Source organism: Mastigoproctus giganteus, chromosome 2 (assembly GCF_048544385.1).
Source record: "Mastigoproctus giganteus isolate SK-2022 chromosome 2, ASM4854438v1, whole genome shotgun sequence".
Taxonomy (NCBI): Eukaryota; Metazoa; Arthropoda; class Arachnida; order Uropygi; family Thelyphonidae; genus Mastigoproctus; species Mastigoproctus giganteus.
Genome location: NC_143576.1, coordinates 26,056,974 through 26,077,553, shown reverse-complemented (window position 1 = coordinate 26,077,553; position 20,580 = coordinate 26,056,974). Strand labels below are relative to the sequence as shown.

Below are 20,580 nucleotides of genomic sequence, written 5' to 3'. Positions count from 1 at the left end.
ATATCTGTGTGACACCATGTCTCTGATATCCCAACAATATCTGCCTTCGATGTTTTGAGCAATACGTCAAATTCATCAAATTTATTTACTAAACTCCTAGCATTGGTGTACACGCAAGTATATCTGCACCTGTTTCTATTCTTATCTACCCTAACACAACCCATGTGTTTACTTGTACCACAATGGCTCCCAGCAGTCTCTGAAATACCATGCATCTTGTTTTTCAGGCTTCTGCTCATTCTAATAGAAGCAGTGCAAGAATCTCTTTCACCTCTGCCAGTGGCTACTGTCAATCTATTGGTCTCCCCCCAAGCTAGCAATTTTCCGACCCACCTAACACTGCCTCGATAGCATCAGCAAATATTCTTGCACCCTTTCTATTTAAGTGTATCCCATCCCTGTAGAAGCAATCTCTCCTGTTAACAAATACAGTCCAGGCTGAAAAAAATTCTACCCCTTGAGCCTTGCACAATCTTTCCAGGGCCGAATTGATCGACAAGACTCTCATCATATACTCCCTCCTATCGTGTCTGGGCAGAATTGCAGACACTTTCAAATTCAACCCTAATTCTCAGCTTTTGTTCAACAGTGACCTGTATTTGTTAAGTAATTCTGCCGGTCTCCTAGCACCGTAATGGATTTGGGACATACGGACGCACTGGGCAGTTAATATAGCCAGCTTTGATTTCATGAGGAAAAGTTGGTGAATTGAATATTAATATGATATTTCTAGTGGGAACTAATTTGCCATCCCTATGCATGGATATATGTTTAACAGCTGTCACTCCCTGTGGTTTTAACTCTGAACAGATTTCCTCTTCAGTTACATCCATCAGATCCCATTCCGCGATGACACCACGGGATGAGTTCAGTGTCTTGTGGGGGCTTATAGTGACAGGCATTCCCCCGATAGATGTAGCACGGAGGAACTGTTCTGAGTGTATATCACTTCTGGTTTCTACAAGTATGTCACCCGAACGAAGCCGTTTGACAGACTTAGGAGATCCTGCCAACCCTTCCAAACCCTTCTGGATAAAGAAGGGTGACATTTTTCCTATAGGCTTCTCACTAGTTGAGTGAATTATCAGGAACCGTGGTGTAGGACCTGATGTAACCTCCTTTTTCTGTCTTTTTGCAGAAGTGACGTTCTCTTGTCAACGGTAAAATTTTCAGTTAGGGATTGGGTTGGGGGCCCAGAAGAAATTAATTTATCAGTATTCATGTAGTTTTTTAAGTGGTTCAGTGCCCGGGCTCCCCACCCACTATGGAGCCCAAAGGTACGCCCATTACTCGGCATGCAATAAATGCGCTCGGGAGTGGAACGCCAGGGCTACCCAGACACCATACCTGCACCGCCGCCAGCCTGAATCCTGTCCCTCGGACCATGAGGGTAGGGGCATGGCATTGACATGGTTGACCCTTGCAGGCGAGCCTACTAGCCAATTGATCCTAGCTGGGCCTTCCAGGACCTCCCGTCTTGTCGAAGCAGGGGCCAAAGTGGTGTATTGAAGCTGGGCCCCTCAACCACCAGGATCTCCCTTTCCGAATTTCCACGGGTCGCAGCGCATGGCAAACATGCCGGATTCCATTGATGTAAGCCTGGAACCTGGGCTGTGGGCTTTGGATCCCAGTGATGCTAGTCTGGAAGTCCAGCACCGCCACCCACTGGGAGGCGGTGCTGGTCCTCCACAGTTCCGATAATGATGACAACCTACCACCACTTTTCCCCATAATTCCGCTCTTTCAACCCCTTTCCCTCAAGCTGTCTTCATTTATTTTTAAGGTAAGAATTTAAATTTAAATGATTACATTATTAATTTTATATTTTTCAACTGTGTAAGTGTTTTAATACGATTATTTATTGTGTTTGGTAATGTTTTGGTTACAAATGTGTGTCCAATCTTGGGTGGTTGGCACCTAACCCTATTTTTCTCATAGGGCCTGTTGTTTATATTGCAAAAGGGTTTCTAGAAACACAACTATTGTGTTATACGAGGCCTGACTGTACTACCATACACATCATATACTTCTCATTTGGCTCCAAGTGAGCAGAGTAAGGAATTATCTTTATGATCCACTCAAAGAGGTGATTAGAAAATTTATCAACCAAAGAAATGCTTCTTTGATAATACAATGGCATCAGTTTTGAAATGGAAGACATGCTATAAAAGAAGGAGATTATTCAATCAAAATTCTTTGAATGAAGAATTGTTTTCTAACTTTTAACAATTTGAACCACTTTCATATATATATATATATATATATATATATATATATATACAGCTAGATAGTAATTCCCCTCCCCTTTTTAACTTACCTGCTTGGATCCAAAATGGGTAATGGAGGGTATTTCAGTATTAGTGAAAGAATAACGTTCTTTTTTACCAGTTCCTAACTGTAACCTATTGTGGAGGATATCATCCAAGTTTTCATCTGCTTGATCCCTGGTATCAAATAAGCCACTGTAATCCTGAAAAAGAAAGGATGATTATCCTTGAAAAGCAATCATACAAAAGAGGTTACATGTTAACACCAAATGCAAAACAAATTGACAATCCCTCATACAATGAGCATATCACACCCAACATGGCTATCCACAGTGTAAACACAATGTTTGTTATTTATCATCAAAAAGGCCTCTGTGGTTGAGGTTGGGAAAGTTCATATTCACGATATTACATTAATACACCAACCTATATATTTTATTTTATAATTGTACAGTTTTAATAGTTTTAATGCTTTTAACCTTATATTTTATTGTATTTTAAAAATTTTGGTATTTTATTTTATTTTCAGGCTTTATTCACAATCAGTTATTGTAAATAGATTATGTTAGAGTATCCTCTGTATTGTTGGTATACAGAGGATACTGTAACATAATCAGTATTAAATATTTTATACAGTACTGTACATACTGTATATTTTATATGGTATCTACAGTATTAAATTATTTTAACTCAATGGTTGGTGTATTAATGTAATATCGTGAATATTTATTTTGATTTATTCTACATCAGCTAATTAAAGTCCAAAACAGTAAATACTGAGAATATTTTTACATATCTAAGTTCATGGAAATTATTACTTAGGTACAAGGAGTGTCTAAAAAGTTTTAGGACTATGTTAAAAAAAAAAACAGAAATCAAGGAAAAAATTTATTATCATTTAATCTTAAAAGTACATCTTTCATAATTTGATACACCTCTTTGCAAGGTTGTACAGCTTAATCAGTTTCACAGAGCCACAGATTGCTCTGTGGAACTGATATTGTGGAAACCTTTTGTGGATTTACTGGATGATTGTTTTCTACAGCAGCATGTTCTAGAGGCAACCAGAGGGAGTAACACTCTTCATCTGATTATCAGCAGTAATTATTCATGCATTAAGAATCTGCAGATAAAGGAACCACAAAGTAGCAGCGATCAGTGTACGAGACTGGTGAGGGGAACAAAGGGTCTGCTCTTAGCTCTTAAAACTTTTAGTTTAGTATTAAAATCTTATTGTTTGAGTCATTATGGCTCATAGAAGGAGTGAGGGGTTCTCATCTGAGGAGGATCTGCTGGCAATAGATGATGAAGATTTGGAGGAGATGAGGTTTCAAGAACAGTTAAAGACGGCAGTTGGCAGATTAGAGAGAATAGAAAGTGAAGAAAAAGGAGAAGGTGGATAAGAGTAGATGAAGAGATCGATAATGGAGATAGTGAACATATGAGTATAGGAAAAGATATTTGGAAATAAGACAAGTATGGATTAGACTCCAAAAATTCCTATTTTGTGATGCAAATAAAGTAACTAGAGCTGCCATGAACAAGTTTCTTTCAATATGGGATACGTTGGAAGATAGAGCAATTAGATTGTCTGTGGAAAATCGAGTAATGGTGTCTAGAATAAAAGATTGTAGACAGTTAATTCGAGATCAAGAACAACAATTTGAAAGTTATGCTTCTGTACTACAGAAAGGAAGAGAAAAGGTGAAGGAAGTTAAAAAGGGAGGTGAATCTACAGTGGCTTTCAAAAAGGCAAATAAGGATAAATATACTACAAGTGAACAAGTTGAAGCAGTAATGAATGAAGGTATAAGACCTTTAATGAAGAAAGTTCAAGTAAAGAGAACAAGAAAGATTAGAGATAGAGGAATATTGATTGAAGTTGATTCTGAGTGATCTATGTGAATTGCAGAATAATAAGAGATTGGAAGAGTCTGGTCTTTAAATCGAAGTTCCAAAGAAACCTGGTTTAAAGATAAAAGTATATGATGTGAATAAGGATATATACAGAAGGAACAGTTTATGCAAGAACTTTGGGATAGAAATTTGTTTGATCATGGATATAGTTTAAAAAGGAAGCAATTGTGAAGTCTATTTCTTCATGTAAGGAAGGAAATAATTGGATTTTGGAAGTGCCCAAGGTGTTCAGATTTATATTAATAAATAAAGGAAGAGTCTATTGCCAATGGATCTCATTTCAGGTGAAGGATATTGTCCTCTTTCCAAAATGTTTTAAATGTTTATCTTATTATGGCCCCATGTGGCTTATCAGTGTAAGGGGAAGATCACATATGGACATTGTGGAGAAGGGGGACATGTTTTTAAAGATTGTAAAAAGAAAATAAAAGTGCTATATGTATTAACTGTAAGTGAAAAAATAGGGATTTTTGCCATTCAATTAGAAGCAAGGAATGCAGTGAATATAAAGCTAAAGGTACTGCAAGTGAATGAGCAAAGATCCTGTAATGTTGTATTGTAGTTGTCAACGGATGGATGAAAAACATTATGATGTCCTCCTCCTTCAGGAGCCATACATGGTTGAGAACCTTTTTAAAAGTTATAAAAGGTGGGTCGGAAAACTGCTAGCTTGGGGGGATACAAGGACTAATAGGTATAGGTTAACAGTAGTCACTGGCAGAGATGAAAGTGATTCTTGCACTGCTTCTATAGGGATGAACAGAAGCTTGGAAAACAAGATGCAGGATATTTCAGAGACTGCTGGGAGTCATTGCGGTACAGGTAAACACATGGGTTGTGTTAGGGTAGCTAAGAATAGGAACAGGTGCATGTATACTTGAGTGTATACCAATGCTAGGAGTTTGGTAAATAAATTTGATGAATTTGAGGTATTTCTCAAAGCATCAAAGGCAGATACTGTTGGGATATCAGAGACGTGGTGTCACAAAGATATAAGGAATGCAGAACTGGAATTTGGGGAGTACAACGTCTACAGAAAGGAAAGACAGGATAGGAAGGGAGGAGGGGTTATGCTATTAGTTAAGAAACACATAAAAACCAAGGAAGTGAAGCCAGTCGACATCGTGGGACAGTGCAGTGTTGAGTCAGTTTGGTGTGACTGGAGTGGGAGATCAAAATTGATAGTAGGAGTATGCTATAGGCCTAATGACTCTGATGAGTATAATAAGAAACTGTTCAGGGAAATAGAGTGGGCCAGTAAATCAGAGAGTCTTATAATGGGGGATTTTAATTTCCCAGATATTGACTGGAATTTGTGGATTGATCACACACACTAGCAAGGCTTTTGTGGATTTATTGGATGATTGTTTTCTACATCAGCATGTTCGGGAGGCAACTAGAGGGAGTAATACTCTTGATCTGATTATTAGTGGTGATTCTTCATGCATTACGAATCTGCAGATAAAGGAACCACTAGTTGGCAGTGATCACAGTGTGCTGAAGTGGGATTTACTCAAAGAGGTAACTACCATCAGGGGTAAAGGGAAAGGTTTTTGCTTTCATAAAGGTGACTACGATGGACTGAGACAGTATTTGAATTCTATACAGTGGGACCAAATGATAATGGTGTTACCAACAGCAAATTCAAAATGGGAAGCATTCAAAGAACGTATCTTGGAAGCTACTAGGCTTTACATACCAACTAAGAAATATTGTTCAAGGTTTAAGCCTAAATGGATGTCAGATGAACTGCCTATGATAGATATAAGTTGATCTGTAACCAAGTTACAAAGGAGGTTAGGCAGGCGAAGGCAGATTACGAGAAATGTTTGGCAAGGGATGCAAAGAAAAACAGCAAAGAGTTCTTTACTTATGTAAACTCTAGAAGGAAGGGGATGAATCAGATTGGTCCACTTGATATCAATTATTCTACTGTTGATGATCCTGCTCAGGTAGCTAACAAACTAAATGAATATTTTGCATCGACATTCACACATGAGGAGTTATTCAGTGAGAGGAATGCCAGAGGTGTATTCAACTCTGGCAGTAAGCTAGACAATCTTGGAATAACTGAGAGTAAAGTGGAGGAGAAATCGTTGAAGATAAACACAAGAAAGGCACCTGGGGTGGATGGGATCTATCCAGTTATATTAAAGGAGGCAGCAAAGAAAGTAAGCAAACCCTTAGCCATAATTATGAGAGCTTCCTTGGACTCACAGGAGGTACCCATCAGTTTCGAGATAAGAGAGTAGAATGTAATACAGGGTTTGAAAAGAGGTTTGCAATGAGTTCTGCAAACTGGCATTATTTTGAAGAGATTACAAAAAGACTTAGAGATAATAGACAAGAAACAGATAGCAGCTTTGCTGAGAAAATAGTTAAGGAGTTTCCAGAGGGTATGGAGAAGAGGAATAAGTGAACAAATGAAGGATTTAAAGAGGAAATACAAACAAATAAGATGGGAATGTATTGGTAGAATTCAGAAAGAGAAGAGAGAGGCACGGTGAAACTATGTAAAAGAGAAAATGAATAAGAAAGTATGGGGATTACCATACAAATTATTATTTGATAGAATGAAAGTTGATAAAGTTTATAGCACTATTAAAATAGAAAATCAGAGTACAAAGGACTGGGAATCTTCCATGCGGGGGTTTGCTCTCCTTGTTTCCCATATATCAAATAAATTTGGATAGTAGAGAACAAAGACAGATTAGGAAATTAAATGATGAATATGTGGGGATGCAGGAAATTGAAAGGTTAATTACGGAGGAAGAATTGAAGATAGCATTGGTGAAAGTTAAGATAAAGAAAGCACCAAGCAGAGATGGATTGCTACTAGAAGTGATAAAGAAGTTTGGTTTGAAATTCAGAAAGGAATTGGTAGAGTTATATATATATAATGTGCACTTAAGTGAGAAAATCTTTCCTAGTTGGAAGGAAGGAAGTTCACATTAAAATATTATTAAAGAATAGAGAAAAAGAGAGGACGGATTCTGGATCATATAGATGGATCAAAATCAATGTATACGCCCCACCATGACTTATGGAAGTGAAACTTGGGCACTCACCAAAAGAATGGAAGAGAAGCTGAGAACTACACAGCGAAGAATGGAACGAATTATATTGGGAATCAGACTGTTAGATAAGAAGAGAAACACATGGATTAGGCAACAAACTCAAGTAAAGGACATTCTTATCAAAACTAAAGAACTAAAATGGTCTTGGGCAGGACACATAGCACGAAGACATGATGACAGATGGACTAAGAAAATAACAGAATGGTACCCAAGAGGAGCTAGAAGAAAACCTGGAAGACAAAGGCGGAGATGGATAGATGAAATTCATGAGTTTTTGAGTAGTAAATGGATGGCCAGTGCTCAAAACAGAAGGAACTGGAAAGTTGCTGGAGAGGCCTTCATCCTGCAGTGGATTGAAAATGGCTGATGATGATGAATTGCAAAGGTTTTTGAAAGAGTATTGATGAATAGATTGGAGGGATATTACTAGAGTATTGGAATGAGCAGCCCTAGGCAGTTTGGCTTTCGGAGGGGCAGATCTACTGAAGATGTTGTGGTTAAAATGGTGTCACATGTACAAGAGACTTCAGAAAATTAAGTCTGGGGTATATTTCTTGACTTTAAGGGGGGCATCTGATCATATGTGATGGCAAAGCTTTCTAGCAAGAATAAGAAAAATGAAGTGTACTGGGCAGTTCTATGGGTTTTAAAAGAATATATTAAAGATAGGAAAGTTACGATTGTAACAAAATATGGGAAAGTTACTCATATAGGCCGACTTCTATAGGCCGACTGCAATTTTTGCAGTCGGCCTATAGAAGAAAGATTAGGCAGATTGCCTAATCTTTCTTGGAGTTTAGCCAAAACAGAAAGCAAGGCTATTGGTCTGTAAGAAGTTGAGGTTTGAGGTAGTTTTTTTCAGGTTTTTTAGGATTAACTTGAGTGTTGCAACTTTCCTCCAGAATGCAGGAAAAGTTCCTTCAGCAAGGCATCTATTAAATAAACTTAAGTTTCAGGATAGTGTTCTGTGAACTTTTTTACTGTCGACCTCCCACAAAGTCCAAGCCTGGGGTTTTATCCTCCTTTGTTCTGGCCAGGACCAAGTTCATCTCCAGGGATGTGATGGGCGGTTCACTAGTATCTGTTATGTATGTTCTGTTTCTGTCAATGAATTCTTGTTGCTCAAGTGTTGGTGCCAAGTCATCATAGATTTTGGGTAGATATTGTTCAGTATGTTGTTGAGAGAAGCAGACCAAGAGTATGTAGAGGTTCCATCCAGTCTGAGTGTGGTGTCCAAGACCACCTCTGGGGAGTCTGTTTGTAACAGGCTGGCCAGAGGTGAAGTCTTGGAATGCAACCCACCGGTCAAAATTTCTCAATGTGGCAACTAGTGTTTGCCACGACTCCTTACATTTGCATATTTCTTTGGAGTACACATTTCTTATCACATGGCAAGACTCCTGTGCTGCAGTTACCTCTTTGGGGAAAGGTGGACTCAGGCTTGTTGAAAGTCTTCCTGCCTAGATGGACTCTTCTCAGATCCAATCTCCATTCCACCAGGAGACTGCGTACCTGTATTATCTTCTATGTGGGATGGAAGCATCATAGGCACTCCTGATGATTGTTGTTACCTTGGTAATGCATTCTTCAGGTGAAGTGTAATAGGTAGTGAGCTCTCTTCTGAAAGAAACTTGACCAATTCCTCTTGGAATCGGCACCAATCTGCTTTTTTAGTATTGTACCTCACTATGTCCCTAGGAATTGGTGGTGTGCATTCCACAGAGCAAATAAGAGAGATGATCGTTCTGTGGTTCAAAGTTGTCCATGGCTTTTGAAAAGCCCAGTTGATCAGTTTACTTTCAATGTCAGACACTGCTATAGTGGCATCAATTGTGCTCTCCCTGAGGGAGCTGCTGAAGGTGGAGAGGTGACCTGGACAATTCAGTATCCGTAGACCAGATGAAATGATGTAATCTCCAAGCCTTGTACCATTTCTGGTTGATGTTCTGTCTGGAGTTAGACTGTGCCTATCAGCAACCACCCACTTTGGAGGAGATGCAGTGCTTCCTGGATGATGGAGATTGCAGTAGTAATATCCTCACCCGGGTGAGAATATAATGAAAGAAGATATAGGGACCCAAGAGAGAGAGAGAGATGTCATAATCTGTGCACAGGAGCTGATGGAAATGCATAACGGTGTGATTTTGTTACAGTTATTTCTGGACTCCTCAGAACAATAGCTGCCCATGGATGGCCTTCAGTGTAATGAATGATTTTATATGAAGTGGGATATTCCATCCCACAAATGAAGTGGGATGGCCCACAAAAGCAGGACGCAGAGTTCCTGCAATATCATTGCATCAATTTGGTTTTCCTCAGCTTCGATCTTTAGCTGGTCTGCAACTATTCTTGCTCTCTGCACATTTAATTGCAGTAACTTGATCTCTTGTTGTCTATTTCTTGTGGGGTATCTATCCATAATTTATTCTCAATTGGTGAAGGCCCTTCACTTTTTTTTTGTATACTGGGCAGTTTGTGTCATGAATCGAATGATCATGTGGTACCCTAGCCTTGCAGTTTGCTCAGGTTGGTCACTGTTTCTTGTTGAGGCTGTCCTTAAATTCATGCCCCTTTTGGGCATAGTGGTCATAGGTGGTCTCACTCTGGATGCAGGTATGTGACATATGCCCAAGGGGGAGACAACTGTAGCAGTTATGGACTGATATGTGCTCTTTAAATTTATGGCTGACCTAGCCAATTTAAATTCTATTTTGGGTTTCAATGAGCTGCCACACTCTTGGGGATAGTTCAATTATCCAATTAACATTTGTCGGTGATTTCGTTTTAGTTTTGAATTTGGGTTTGATGTTTCTGCTGCAGTCTCGTCTCAGTAGATACATACTCAGGTTTTTATGGCAGATCTCTTCTTCGAGTTCCTCTTGGGTCATGTTCTGGTCTATATCAAAAAGTACAAATGATGGCCCATTTTGTTTTGTGGCATCCACTCTTAATCCATAGTTGGTCATTTCTGTGTTATTTTAAATGGTTAATACACCTCCTCCCTGGTATCAGTTTCAATTATGACTCTGGGGTGTCTGGTTTTCCTGATGCCCCTAAGTCTGAAGGTTTTCATCTGGTTATTCATATGTTTTGTTAAGGCATCTTCAACTGCATTGCTAGTTTCCAGTTGTGCATCCTCAGCTGGTTTAATTAGGATTATATGCGACTCAGGCTACTTGGCTATCCTTTTATCTTGTACTCTTCCAGGTAAACTGATGGTTGATTGTGTTGCATCATTTCTCAATGCCTCTGCGAAAGAGCGGGGGTGTTGTTGCTTTTGGTTTTCCCGCTCCTGGGTAAGGACATCAATTTTGGCTTGTAATCTTTCATGCACTACATGGAGGTAGTAGTAGTAGCGGCATCTGATGCAAGAAAGCAAGTGTATGAGCTTATGCGGCATCAGCCAAAAAAAAAAAAAAAAAAATATCACACAATTCCCTCCAAATGCCTGTCCAGTTCCTCCTTAAATTTATTAAACCTATCAACTTCCACAACGACAGACAGAAGTTTGTTCCAGCAATTACCACCCGCTGGCTAAAGGCTAATTTCCACACATCTATTCTACATCTGTCTTTTCTTAATTTGAATTTGTGCCCCCTTAGGTTCGTAATCTGAACAAGTGGAAGGATCCCATCAGAATTCAGCATGCTCAATCCATTCAAGGCCTTATACACCTCAATCAGATCACAATGTAGGTGCCTAGTCTCCAGCCACTGCAATTTGCAGAACTTAAGCCTCTCTTGGTAATAGGATCCCTTCACTCCCCTCACTGATCTTGTTGCCTTTCTCTGTACACGTTCAAGCAAATCTTGAGGCCTTAAAATGAGGCCTCGAGACCTGTACACAGTACTCAAGGCGTGGCCTGACCATTGCCTTATACAAAGGGGACACACCTCCTTTTCCCTGCTAGCAAAATTCCTATATATCATTGACAAAACCCCATGACCTGCCCTGGCAGCCTGTCTGCATTGCTCAGAAAACTTCATATATGACTGCACAATTACTCCCAGATCTTTTTCATTTTCTACAACCTTAAGTGTAGTACCACACAGTTGGTATATTTCTGTTTCCACTTGTAATTCAGGTTTTCTGCCCTGATGGCAGCAGTGATCCTGCTTGACTACTTTACCATATATTTCTCTAAGGACCCAACACCTCTTTAGGTGTTGAAGAATCTGTAAGAGGGTGGAAATGAGTCTTGCAGTGATTCAGAATGTGAAGAACCTAAAAGTCAAGACCCCCCCCCCCCATTAACGGGTTCTCCAATTGGTCAGATCATGACTATTAGGGGGGGCGCTTTGCTCCTGGAGCGGGTAGAGTTGTCTACACATTTTCACGATATTGAACTTGTGTCTCGCTCATATTGATTTTGATAGTTGCCCAGAAAATTTTTGGAGGGACAGTCAGTTTTTACAAATATGAGAATTTAAATTTTTAATTAAAACATCAGAGCAGAAAACCTGAATTACAAGTGGATCAGTAACCAAAGAAAACTATGCTGATAACCTAAGCTGAATGGCAATAAATGGTCTATTCTTTTTCCAATCCCATGAGCACAATCTAAATTAAACTTTTTGCTTCAGGCAGGACTGACTGTAAGCTGAGGGAAAAACAGAAGATAAATCTGGCATCGACCTTGGTGGGAGGTTTAACAGACCAGCTATGACTTTTGTCCTTCTCCAGGCATATATAGAATTAACACAGAAAGGAGAATTAAAAAGAGTTATTATCAATCATAAATGAATAAAAAAATATATTACCTTTTCAATTTTTGGTAAGCTGATTTAACCAGCATAAAGATAAGATCTTGACCATCTTGATGATATAAAATATAATGACTGTTCTTTTATTATGAAAATTAAAATTTCATTAGAGGACGGAGCTAAGAAAAACTGAACTTGTAAAAAGTCGCACACCCGTTCTTCCTTATAACTGTTTTAGTTTCACTTTTTCTGGCTTTAAAACAAAGCTTTGTCACTGTTTGCTCAGTCCTTGAATCCATGATGATGTGATTTTACTGCACCAAGTTAAACACAATTTTCCAGTAAAATGCTTTTGTACACACTAATGAAACTTGGCACAGAGCCAGTTCAGACGTGATAGTGAATAGTTTCAACAGTAGGCAATGTAAGGCACTAGTAGTATTGTATAAAAAAAAATCAGTCTTAAAACTTTTCAGACACAACTTGAAGAATACATATGACAACAAAAATACACAACTGCATTACTATTCTTTCAGAATATACAAAAACACTATGTTGTTAATAGGAAAGCCTTAACAGACAGCAGCAAGATTAACATAACACAAGATTTCTGGGAATAACAGTGATTATGAAACATGAAAATGGACAAAAAAATATACTGCAAAGATGGCAAAAAGTTGTGGAAGCACACAGTGTTCTCAAAACTTTCCAAAATGTAACTGTTAATATAGTGTTAGCTAAATAGAGACAGAAGGAGATATACTTATTCATCACCAGAACCAAAAAGAATAAAACCTTAACAAACTTAATGTCCACTTCTTTCATTAATTTTTCCGATCTTTTTCTAATTTTATTTAAAATCCTTACTTCTATAAGTTTGTTTCCTTGCATCATGAAAGGGTCCTTGCTTCTTCAAAGGTTCCAAAGATGGGAAACTTTATATTTAGCATTAGTAGAGACATACGATGCAAGAAAGCAGGCTTATGCGCCATCTGCAAACCTCCATTCGTTCCAAATGCCTGTCCAGCTCAGCCCTAAATTTATTTAGGCTATCAACTTCTACAACAAAATATGGAAGACAGTTCCACCAATCAACTACCCACTGGCTAAAGGCAAATTTCTACACATCTATTCTATAACTGTCTTTCTTCAATTTGAATCTATGTCCCCTCAGGTTCTTAATATGAGCAAGAGGAAGAATCCCATCAGCATTCAGCTTGCTCAATCCATTCAAGGCCTTATATACCTCAATTAGATCACCTCGCAAATGCCTACTCTCCGGGCACTGCAATTTGCAGAACTTAAGCCTTTCGTGGTAAGAGCACCCCTTTGTTTCCGTCGCTAATCTTGTTGCTCTTCTTTGTGCTAATTTTAGCAACTCTACATCTTTCCTAAAATGAAGCCTCCAAACCTGTACATAGTACTCTAGGTGTGGCTTTGTATAATGGGATAATCACCTCCCTGTCCCGGCTAGCAAAATTCGTATATATCATTGACAAAACACCATGACCTGCTCTGGCTGCCCGTCTGCACCGTTCAGCAAACTTCATGTTTCACCGCACAATTACCAACATGGCCTTTTTCATCTTCCATTTCCCTGAGCGTAGTACCACACAGTTGGTACATTTATCTTCAGTTATTGATAACCATATGCAGTACTTTGCATTTGTCAATGTTAAACTTCAGTTGCCACTTCTCAGCCCATTTTCCCAACTTATCTAAATCCAGTTGGAGTAGCTTACTGCCGTTAACAACCCTGACAACCTTTGTATCATGTGCAAACTTGGACATTAAACCTGATATACCTTCATTAATATCACTGATAAATATATAAAACTACAATGGGCCCAACACCGAACCCTGGGGAACTCCACTAATAACATTTGTCCAGGAAGAGCAGTGTCCATTGATTACAACTCTCTGTCGTCTCCCATTCAACCATCCCTTTATCCATTGTAGCAACTTACCCTTAATGCCGTACCTCTCCAATTTGTACAGCAGTCTTCCATGTACAACAGTATCAAAAGCTTTCCTGAAATCCAAGAAAATGATATCAAAATTATTTTTGGCATTCAGTTCCTTTGTGACCACTTCATAGTATCCAATCAAATTGGTCAGACAAGACCTCCCTTTAACAAACCCATGCTGTGTCTTAACTATTACTGCAGTCTTGTCTAGATGATCCCATAATGTTTCTTTAACCAGTGATTCCATTATTTTATCCGGAACACAAGTCATACTAACAGTTTAACTTGTGTTCTGGGTAAAATTTGTGTTACCTTTTGAACCCCCTTTGTGAATTGGAGATATATTTGCACACCTCCAGATTATGGGGAACTCCCCTGAGTCCAAGGAAGCTCACATAATTATGGCTTAGAGTTTGCTGCTTCCTTTAATATAACTGGATAGATCCCATCCACCCCCAGGTGCCTTTTTCATGTTTAACTTCAACAATTTCTCCTCCACTTTGCTCTCAGTTATTACAAAATCACTTAGCCCCCTGTTAGAGTTTGATGAACTTCTGGCACTCCCCTCATTGAATAACTCCTCATGTATGAATGTAGATGCAAAACACTCTTTCAGTTTATAAGCTACCTGAGCATTATCATCAATAATCAACCCATCTATGTTTGGTGGTCCAATCTGATTCATCTCTTTCCTTCTAGAGTTTACATAAGTAAAGAACTCTTTGCTGTTTTTCTTTGCATCCTTTGCCAAAGAGTTCTCGTAATCTGCCTTCGCTTGCCTAACCTCCTTTGTGACTTGATTACAGACCACTTTATATCTGCCGTAGGCTTCTGTGTCACCTGATACTTTAAATGCATCCCATACATTTTTCTTCTCTGCCACGAGCCTCCTTATTTCACCTGACATCCATTTAGGCCTGAACCTTGAACAGTATTTCTTAATTAGAATGAAAAGCCTGGTAGCTTCCAAAATTAAGTCGCTGAAGGCTTCCCATTTAGAATTCAATGAATTCAACATTGGTAACATCATCAGTTGATCCCATGGTACAGAATTTAAAAACTGTCTGAGACCCCTGTAATCACCTTTACAAAAGCAAAAGCCCTTCACTTTAGCCTTGATGGTAGTTACATCTTTAAGTAATTCCAACATCAGTACATTGTGATCTGCAAATTCTTAATGCATGTATAAACTGTTGATAATCAGATCAAGAGTATTACTCTCTCTGGTTGTCTCTCGAACATGTTGTAGAAAACATGTCATCCAATAAATCCGCAAAAGCTTTGCTAGTGTGTGAGTGACCAACCCACAAATTCCAGTCAATCTCTGGGAAATTAAAATCCCCCATTATAAGACACTGATTTACTGGCCCACTCTATTTCTCTGCACAATTGCTCATTATACTCATTAGATTCATTAGGCCTATAACAAACACTGTCATTTTTCCTTTCCAAGTGCTTATGTCACACCAAACAGACTTAACATTGCATTGTCCACCAACATCAATTGGATGCACTTCCTTAGATTTTATGTTGCTTAACTAACAGCATAATCCCTCCTCCCTTCCTGTCTTGTCTATCCTTTCTGTACACATTGTACTCCCACCCACTCAAATGTCAATTCTGCCATGTCTTTGATATCCCAACAATATCTGCCTTTGACGTCTTGACTAGCACTTCAAGCTCATCGAATTTATTAACTATACTCCTAGCATTGGTGTACATGCAAGTATACATGCACCTGTTCCTACTCTTAGTTACCCTTACACAGCCCATTAATTTACTTGTTCCACTATGACTGCCAGCAGTCATGGAAATCTCCATTACCTTGCTTTCCAGGCAGCTGCTAATTCTAATAGAAGCAGTGCAAGAATCACTTTTGCCTCTGCCTACGGCTACTGTTAAACTTTTAGTCTGTGAATCTCTCCAAGCAATCGGTTTTCCAACCCACCTAACACTGCCTCCATAGCATCAGCAAATATTCTTGCACCCTTTCTATTTAAGTGTACCCCATCCCTGTAGCAGCAATCTCTCCTGTCAACAAACACAGAACAGGCTGAAAAAAATTTTACTCCTTGAGCCTTGCACAATCTTTCCAAGGACGAATTGATCGATAAGGCTCTCATCATATACTCCCTCCCAGACGCGAGTCTGGAGAGAATCGCCGACACTCACATTCCACTCTAACTCGCAACTTTTTTTTCAACATTGACCTGTACTTGTTGAGTAAATCTGCAGAACTCATCTTAATGTCATTAGTTTGAATGTGTACAACAATATCACCTTTTGTGCCCTTAAAAGATGATATCTGCTCTACAAGTCATCAACTTTTGCCCCTGGTCCTATTCCACCTATCCTTCTTGCATAGTATATTACTCATCTTCCTGACAACAGAGTCACCAACAATAACTAGTTCCTTTGGGACCAGTGCATTCTGCATTGGAGATTGCCTCTTTGTTGCCTGATGCATAGGAGTGAGCTCTGCTGTTGAGCTGGCCAGCTGAGAGCTTGATAGGCCCCTCATATTAATTTCTTCGAAGGCATTTACCCTACATCTCAATCTCTCATAGATGCCCATCAGAACGCTGAGTTGGTGCTTAATTTCTTGACACTATGGGCATCTAGCACAGACAAAGCATCCTCTTTGGCTAGATCATGTCCTGTTTTAGAAAGTTCAGCAAACATTTCATATTTTGCACATTTTTTGAGAGTGTGATTCATTGGAGAATTGTCCCCCCCTCCGAGTCAGCACTCTCACTAGTCTCTGATAGTTGCTTTGCAGTTCTAGTTTGGATCACGATTTCTGTTTAAATACAATTTAATTAACAATGAAATTTAATAAGATTAATAATACATTTGATTAATTGATAATACTATAATAAGCTAACATATTCTTAATGGGTGCTACATATTACGCTATCTAGTTTTACTTTATACCTTACGCTATCAGTTCACAATATATATATATATGTTACGCTATTTCTTATTGACTACAACAACATGGCGGCGAATTCAAAAATATTGGCACCAGAACCGGGAGTCATAACTTCCAAAAATCGCTATTTAAATTAAAAATAAGAAGCTAAGAAATGCTACCAAACCTATTTAATATCTCTGTATACACAATGTAGTATGTTAATTAATGAAGAATACGATAAAAATTACCGTATTACGTATACCGGTAAAAATTACAAGTATAAAAGGGGGTTTAGAGGGGAACAGGTATTCTGTGTGTTATCAGACACTCAGCCTAAAACACTGATGGATCCAGTATCTCTCTAATACAGAAGATTTAGGAGATGCCCGGTTGGCCCGCCTCCCTAAAATCCACTCAAGCACACCTCGATGGTAAGCCCTGTTACACCACTTAGGTGGCAATGAACGTGTAGAGTGGTTCTCTTCAAGACGCCTGGTCAGCGTGAAGAGGAAAAGACCAAACCCTTCAGCATATGACAGCACGACAAAACAAATGGCTCTCAGTCCCCAGCAGCTTTCACTCCCTCTCTTAAGGCAGCGACAGGATCAGAGTGTAAGCAGAGGGTGCAAAGAATCTTTGGATACGACCAGGCTGCCATGCATGGAAACTGAACTTGGCCTGTTATAACGTAAGATCACTCATTGGTGAAGACAGGATATTAGAGCTGGAAAAAGAATTAGAAAATGTGAATTGGAATATCATCAGTTTGGTTGAAACAAGAAGAAGAAATGAATCACTTATAAGTTTATCAAGTGGAAATCTGCTGTACACCAATGGAAACAGTGAAAGGAGTGAAGGTGCAGTTGGGTTTCTGGTCCAAAAAGATTTTAAAAACAACATTTTGGAATTCGAAAGTACATCACCAACGGTGTCAAGACTAATACTCAAGATTTCTAAGAGGTACAAGCTAAAGGTTATAATCATTTATGCACTAACATCGAGCCATGATGATGAAGAGGTTGAAGAAATGTACACCAAAATTGAGTCTTCTAGATGAGCAGAAAACCCACTACACTATTATTGTGGAGGACTTCAATGTTAAGGTTGGAAAACGACAAAACAGTGCAGAAAGGGGGAACTACAGAAAATTTTGGAATTGGTGAAAGACTTGTGGAATTTGCAAAATCTAGTGGAATGTCAGTAATGAACACTTTTTTTCAAGAAAAGGGTGAACAGAAAGTGGACATGGAAGAGTCCAAATGGATTAACTACTAATGAAATCGACTTCGTCCTCACTAACAGAAGATATATTGTGAATGATGTTACCATCCTGAATAAGGTAAATGTTGGAAGTGATCACAAAATGGTAAGATGTACACGATACAGATGTAGGAAAGGAAAGGAAAAAACTGACTCGAGTAAATAATACAAAGGTCTTTGAGATAACAGAAGAGAAGAAAAAGCACTATGTACTGGAACTTAAGAACAAGTTTGAGCTTCTGCAGACTGCTCAGGAACAAGATATCGACGAGGAATATTACAACTTTCTGAAAGTGATAAAGCACAAGAAACCTATAAGGAAAAAAGAAATCCAAAGAAGAAAAAATTAGTCAAGAAACACTTGTCATGATGAACCGAAGACGACAAATGAAGAGCAAGAAAAACACTGACAGGGAGAAAATTGAGTATACTGAGTTATGCAAAGCCATTAGTAAGAGACTCAGAGAGGACATAAGAAGATTTAATGCAAGAAAAGTAGAACAAGCATTAAGGGAAAACAAAGGATTTAAATCAGCAGCCATGAGCAGTAATACAGAAAGACAAATGATACTGAAACTGAAGAATAGCGATGGTGTACTTATAAACAGCAGAGAGGGCATGATTCAAATAGCAGAAGACTACTATAGAGAATTATACAAGGAGCGAGGGAATGATGCCAGCAGTGGGAAAGATGGATAGCAAAGTAGCAACACATACGACATACCCGATATTCTTCCTGACGAGGTAGAACATGCATTGAAGAAAATGAAGAATCAGAAAGCCCCGTGGGAAGATGAAGTTACTGCAGAGATGTTAAAATTGGGAGGAAGAGACATAACACAAAAACTGGCAAGGCTCTTCACAAAGTGCATTCAAAAAGGTGTGACGCCTAAGAAGTGGAATAATACAGTCATAGATTTGCTGCATAAGAAAGGAGATAAATCACAAAGTGGAAATTATAGACCAATTTGCTTGTTATCCCACATCTACAAGTTCACAACGGTCATTACTAACAGATTACAAAGAATACTTGATGAGAATCAACCAAAAGAGCAAGCTGGCTTTAGGACAGGATTCTCAACTATGGATCACTTTCATGTAATATCACAGCTAATGGAGAAAGCAAATGAATATAAAACACCATTATGCCTGGCATTTGTGGATTATGAAAAGGCATTTGACTCCATACAGCATAAGGCAATTTTTGGGCACTGGAAACACAAGGCATAGATACCCCACATATTATGATTTTGAAGAAAATATATGAGAGTGCTACCTCATTTATTAGACAAGACAAAGACAGTAGGAAATTTAAAATTGAGAAAGGAGTTCGACAAGGAGACAATATCTTGGAAGTTGTTTACTGCTGCCCTGGAGGAAGCTTTCAGAAGATTAGACTGGTCGCAGAAAGGAGTCAATGTGAATGGAGAGTACCAAAACCATTTACGATTTGCGGATGACATTGTGGTCATAAACCTCGATCCCAAAGAATTAGAGGAAAATCTTAATCAATTATGCAGAGTTAGTAAGGATTTTGGACTAAGGATGAATATGGCTAAAACAAAAGTAATGATAAACAAGTATGCCACAGAAAGGAAAATAATTATTGAAGGAGCAGTAATTGAAAAGGGAGAGTCATATACTTATCTGGGACAAGTTATTAGCTGTAATAATGATAAATGGCTGGAAGTCAAGAGAAGAATAAATTTTGGATGGATAGCATTCAGGAAATATAGTCACATACTGAAGAGCAATATCCTAGTTTGTCTGAAACGTAAAATAATGAACCAATGTGTACTTCCCACCATGACTTATGGAAGTGAAACTTGGGCACTCACCAAAAGAATGGAAGAGAAGCTGAGAAATACACAGTGAAGAATGGAACGAATTATATTGGGAATCAGGCTGTTAGATAAGAAGAGAAACACATGGATTAGGCAGCAAACTCAAGTAAAGGACATTCTTATCAAAACTAAAACTAAAATGGTTTTGGGCAGGACACACAGCTCGAAGACATGATGACAAATGAACTAAGAAAATAATAGAATGGTACCCAAGAGGAGTTAGAAGAAAACCTGGAAGACAAAGGCGGAGATGGATAGATGAAATTCATGAGTTTGTGGGTAGTAAATGGATGGCCAGTGCTCAAAACAGAAGGAACCGGAAAGTTGCTGGAGAGACCTTCATCCTGCAGTGGAACGAAAATGGCTGATGATGATGATGATGATGATGACTGTAAAAATTAAAAATACTTATCCCTTAACAGCAGCCAAAAATCCATCGACTGTTCTCTTCTGCGACTAAACTGTCTGGCTAATTGAAATACACTGCGCTTCCATAAACCGTAGTCATGTTGTGGCTCATTTATGATATTATCTATGATATAATCTCTATTATTTGTAGTAGCTCATTTAACCACATACTATTACATAATATTTTTTTACTTAACTTCTACACTGTTTATTTATTAATTAA

General features: G+C 38.6%; 1 protein-coding gene across 3 annotated transcripts in view; it reads right to left on the bottom strand.

Annotated features, from left to right (window-relative positions):
* Rbcn-3A (rabconnectin-3 alpha) overlaps nt 1-20,580 on the bottom strand; it is a 980,796-nt gene that overhangs the window by 509,343 nt on the left and 450,873 nt on the right. For all 3 annotated transcript variants that reach the window (XR_016547873.1, XM_090388469.1, XM_090388476.1), the window contains exon 27: nt 2,318-2,470. Coding sequence is in view for 2 of the 3 variants with exons in the window: in XM_090388469.1 (XP_090244595.1) it covers nt 2,318-2,470 (153 nt within the window). In the remaining variant the exon portion in view is untranslated. The remainder of the gene's footprint in view (nt 1-2,317; nt 2,471-20,580) is intronic.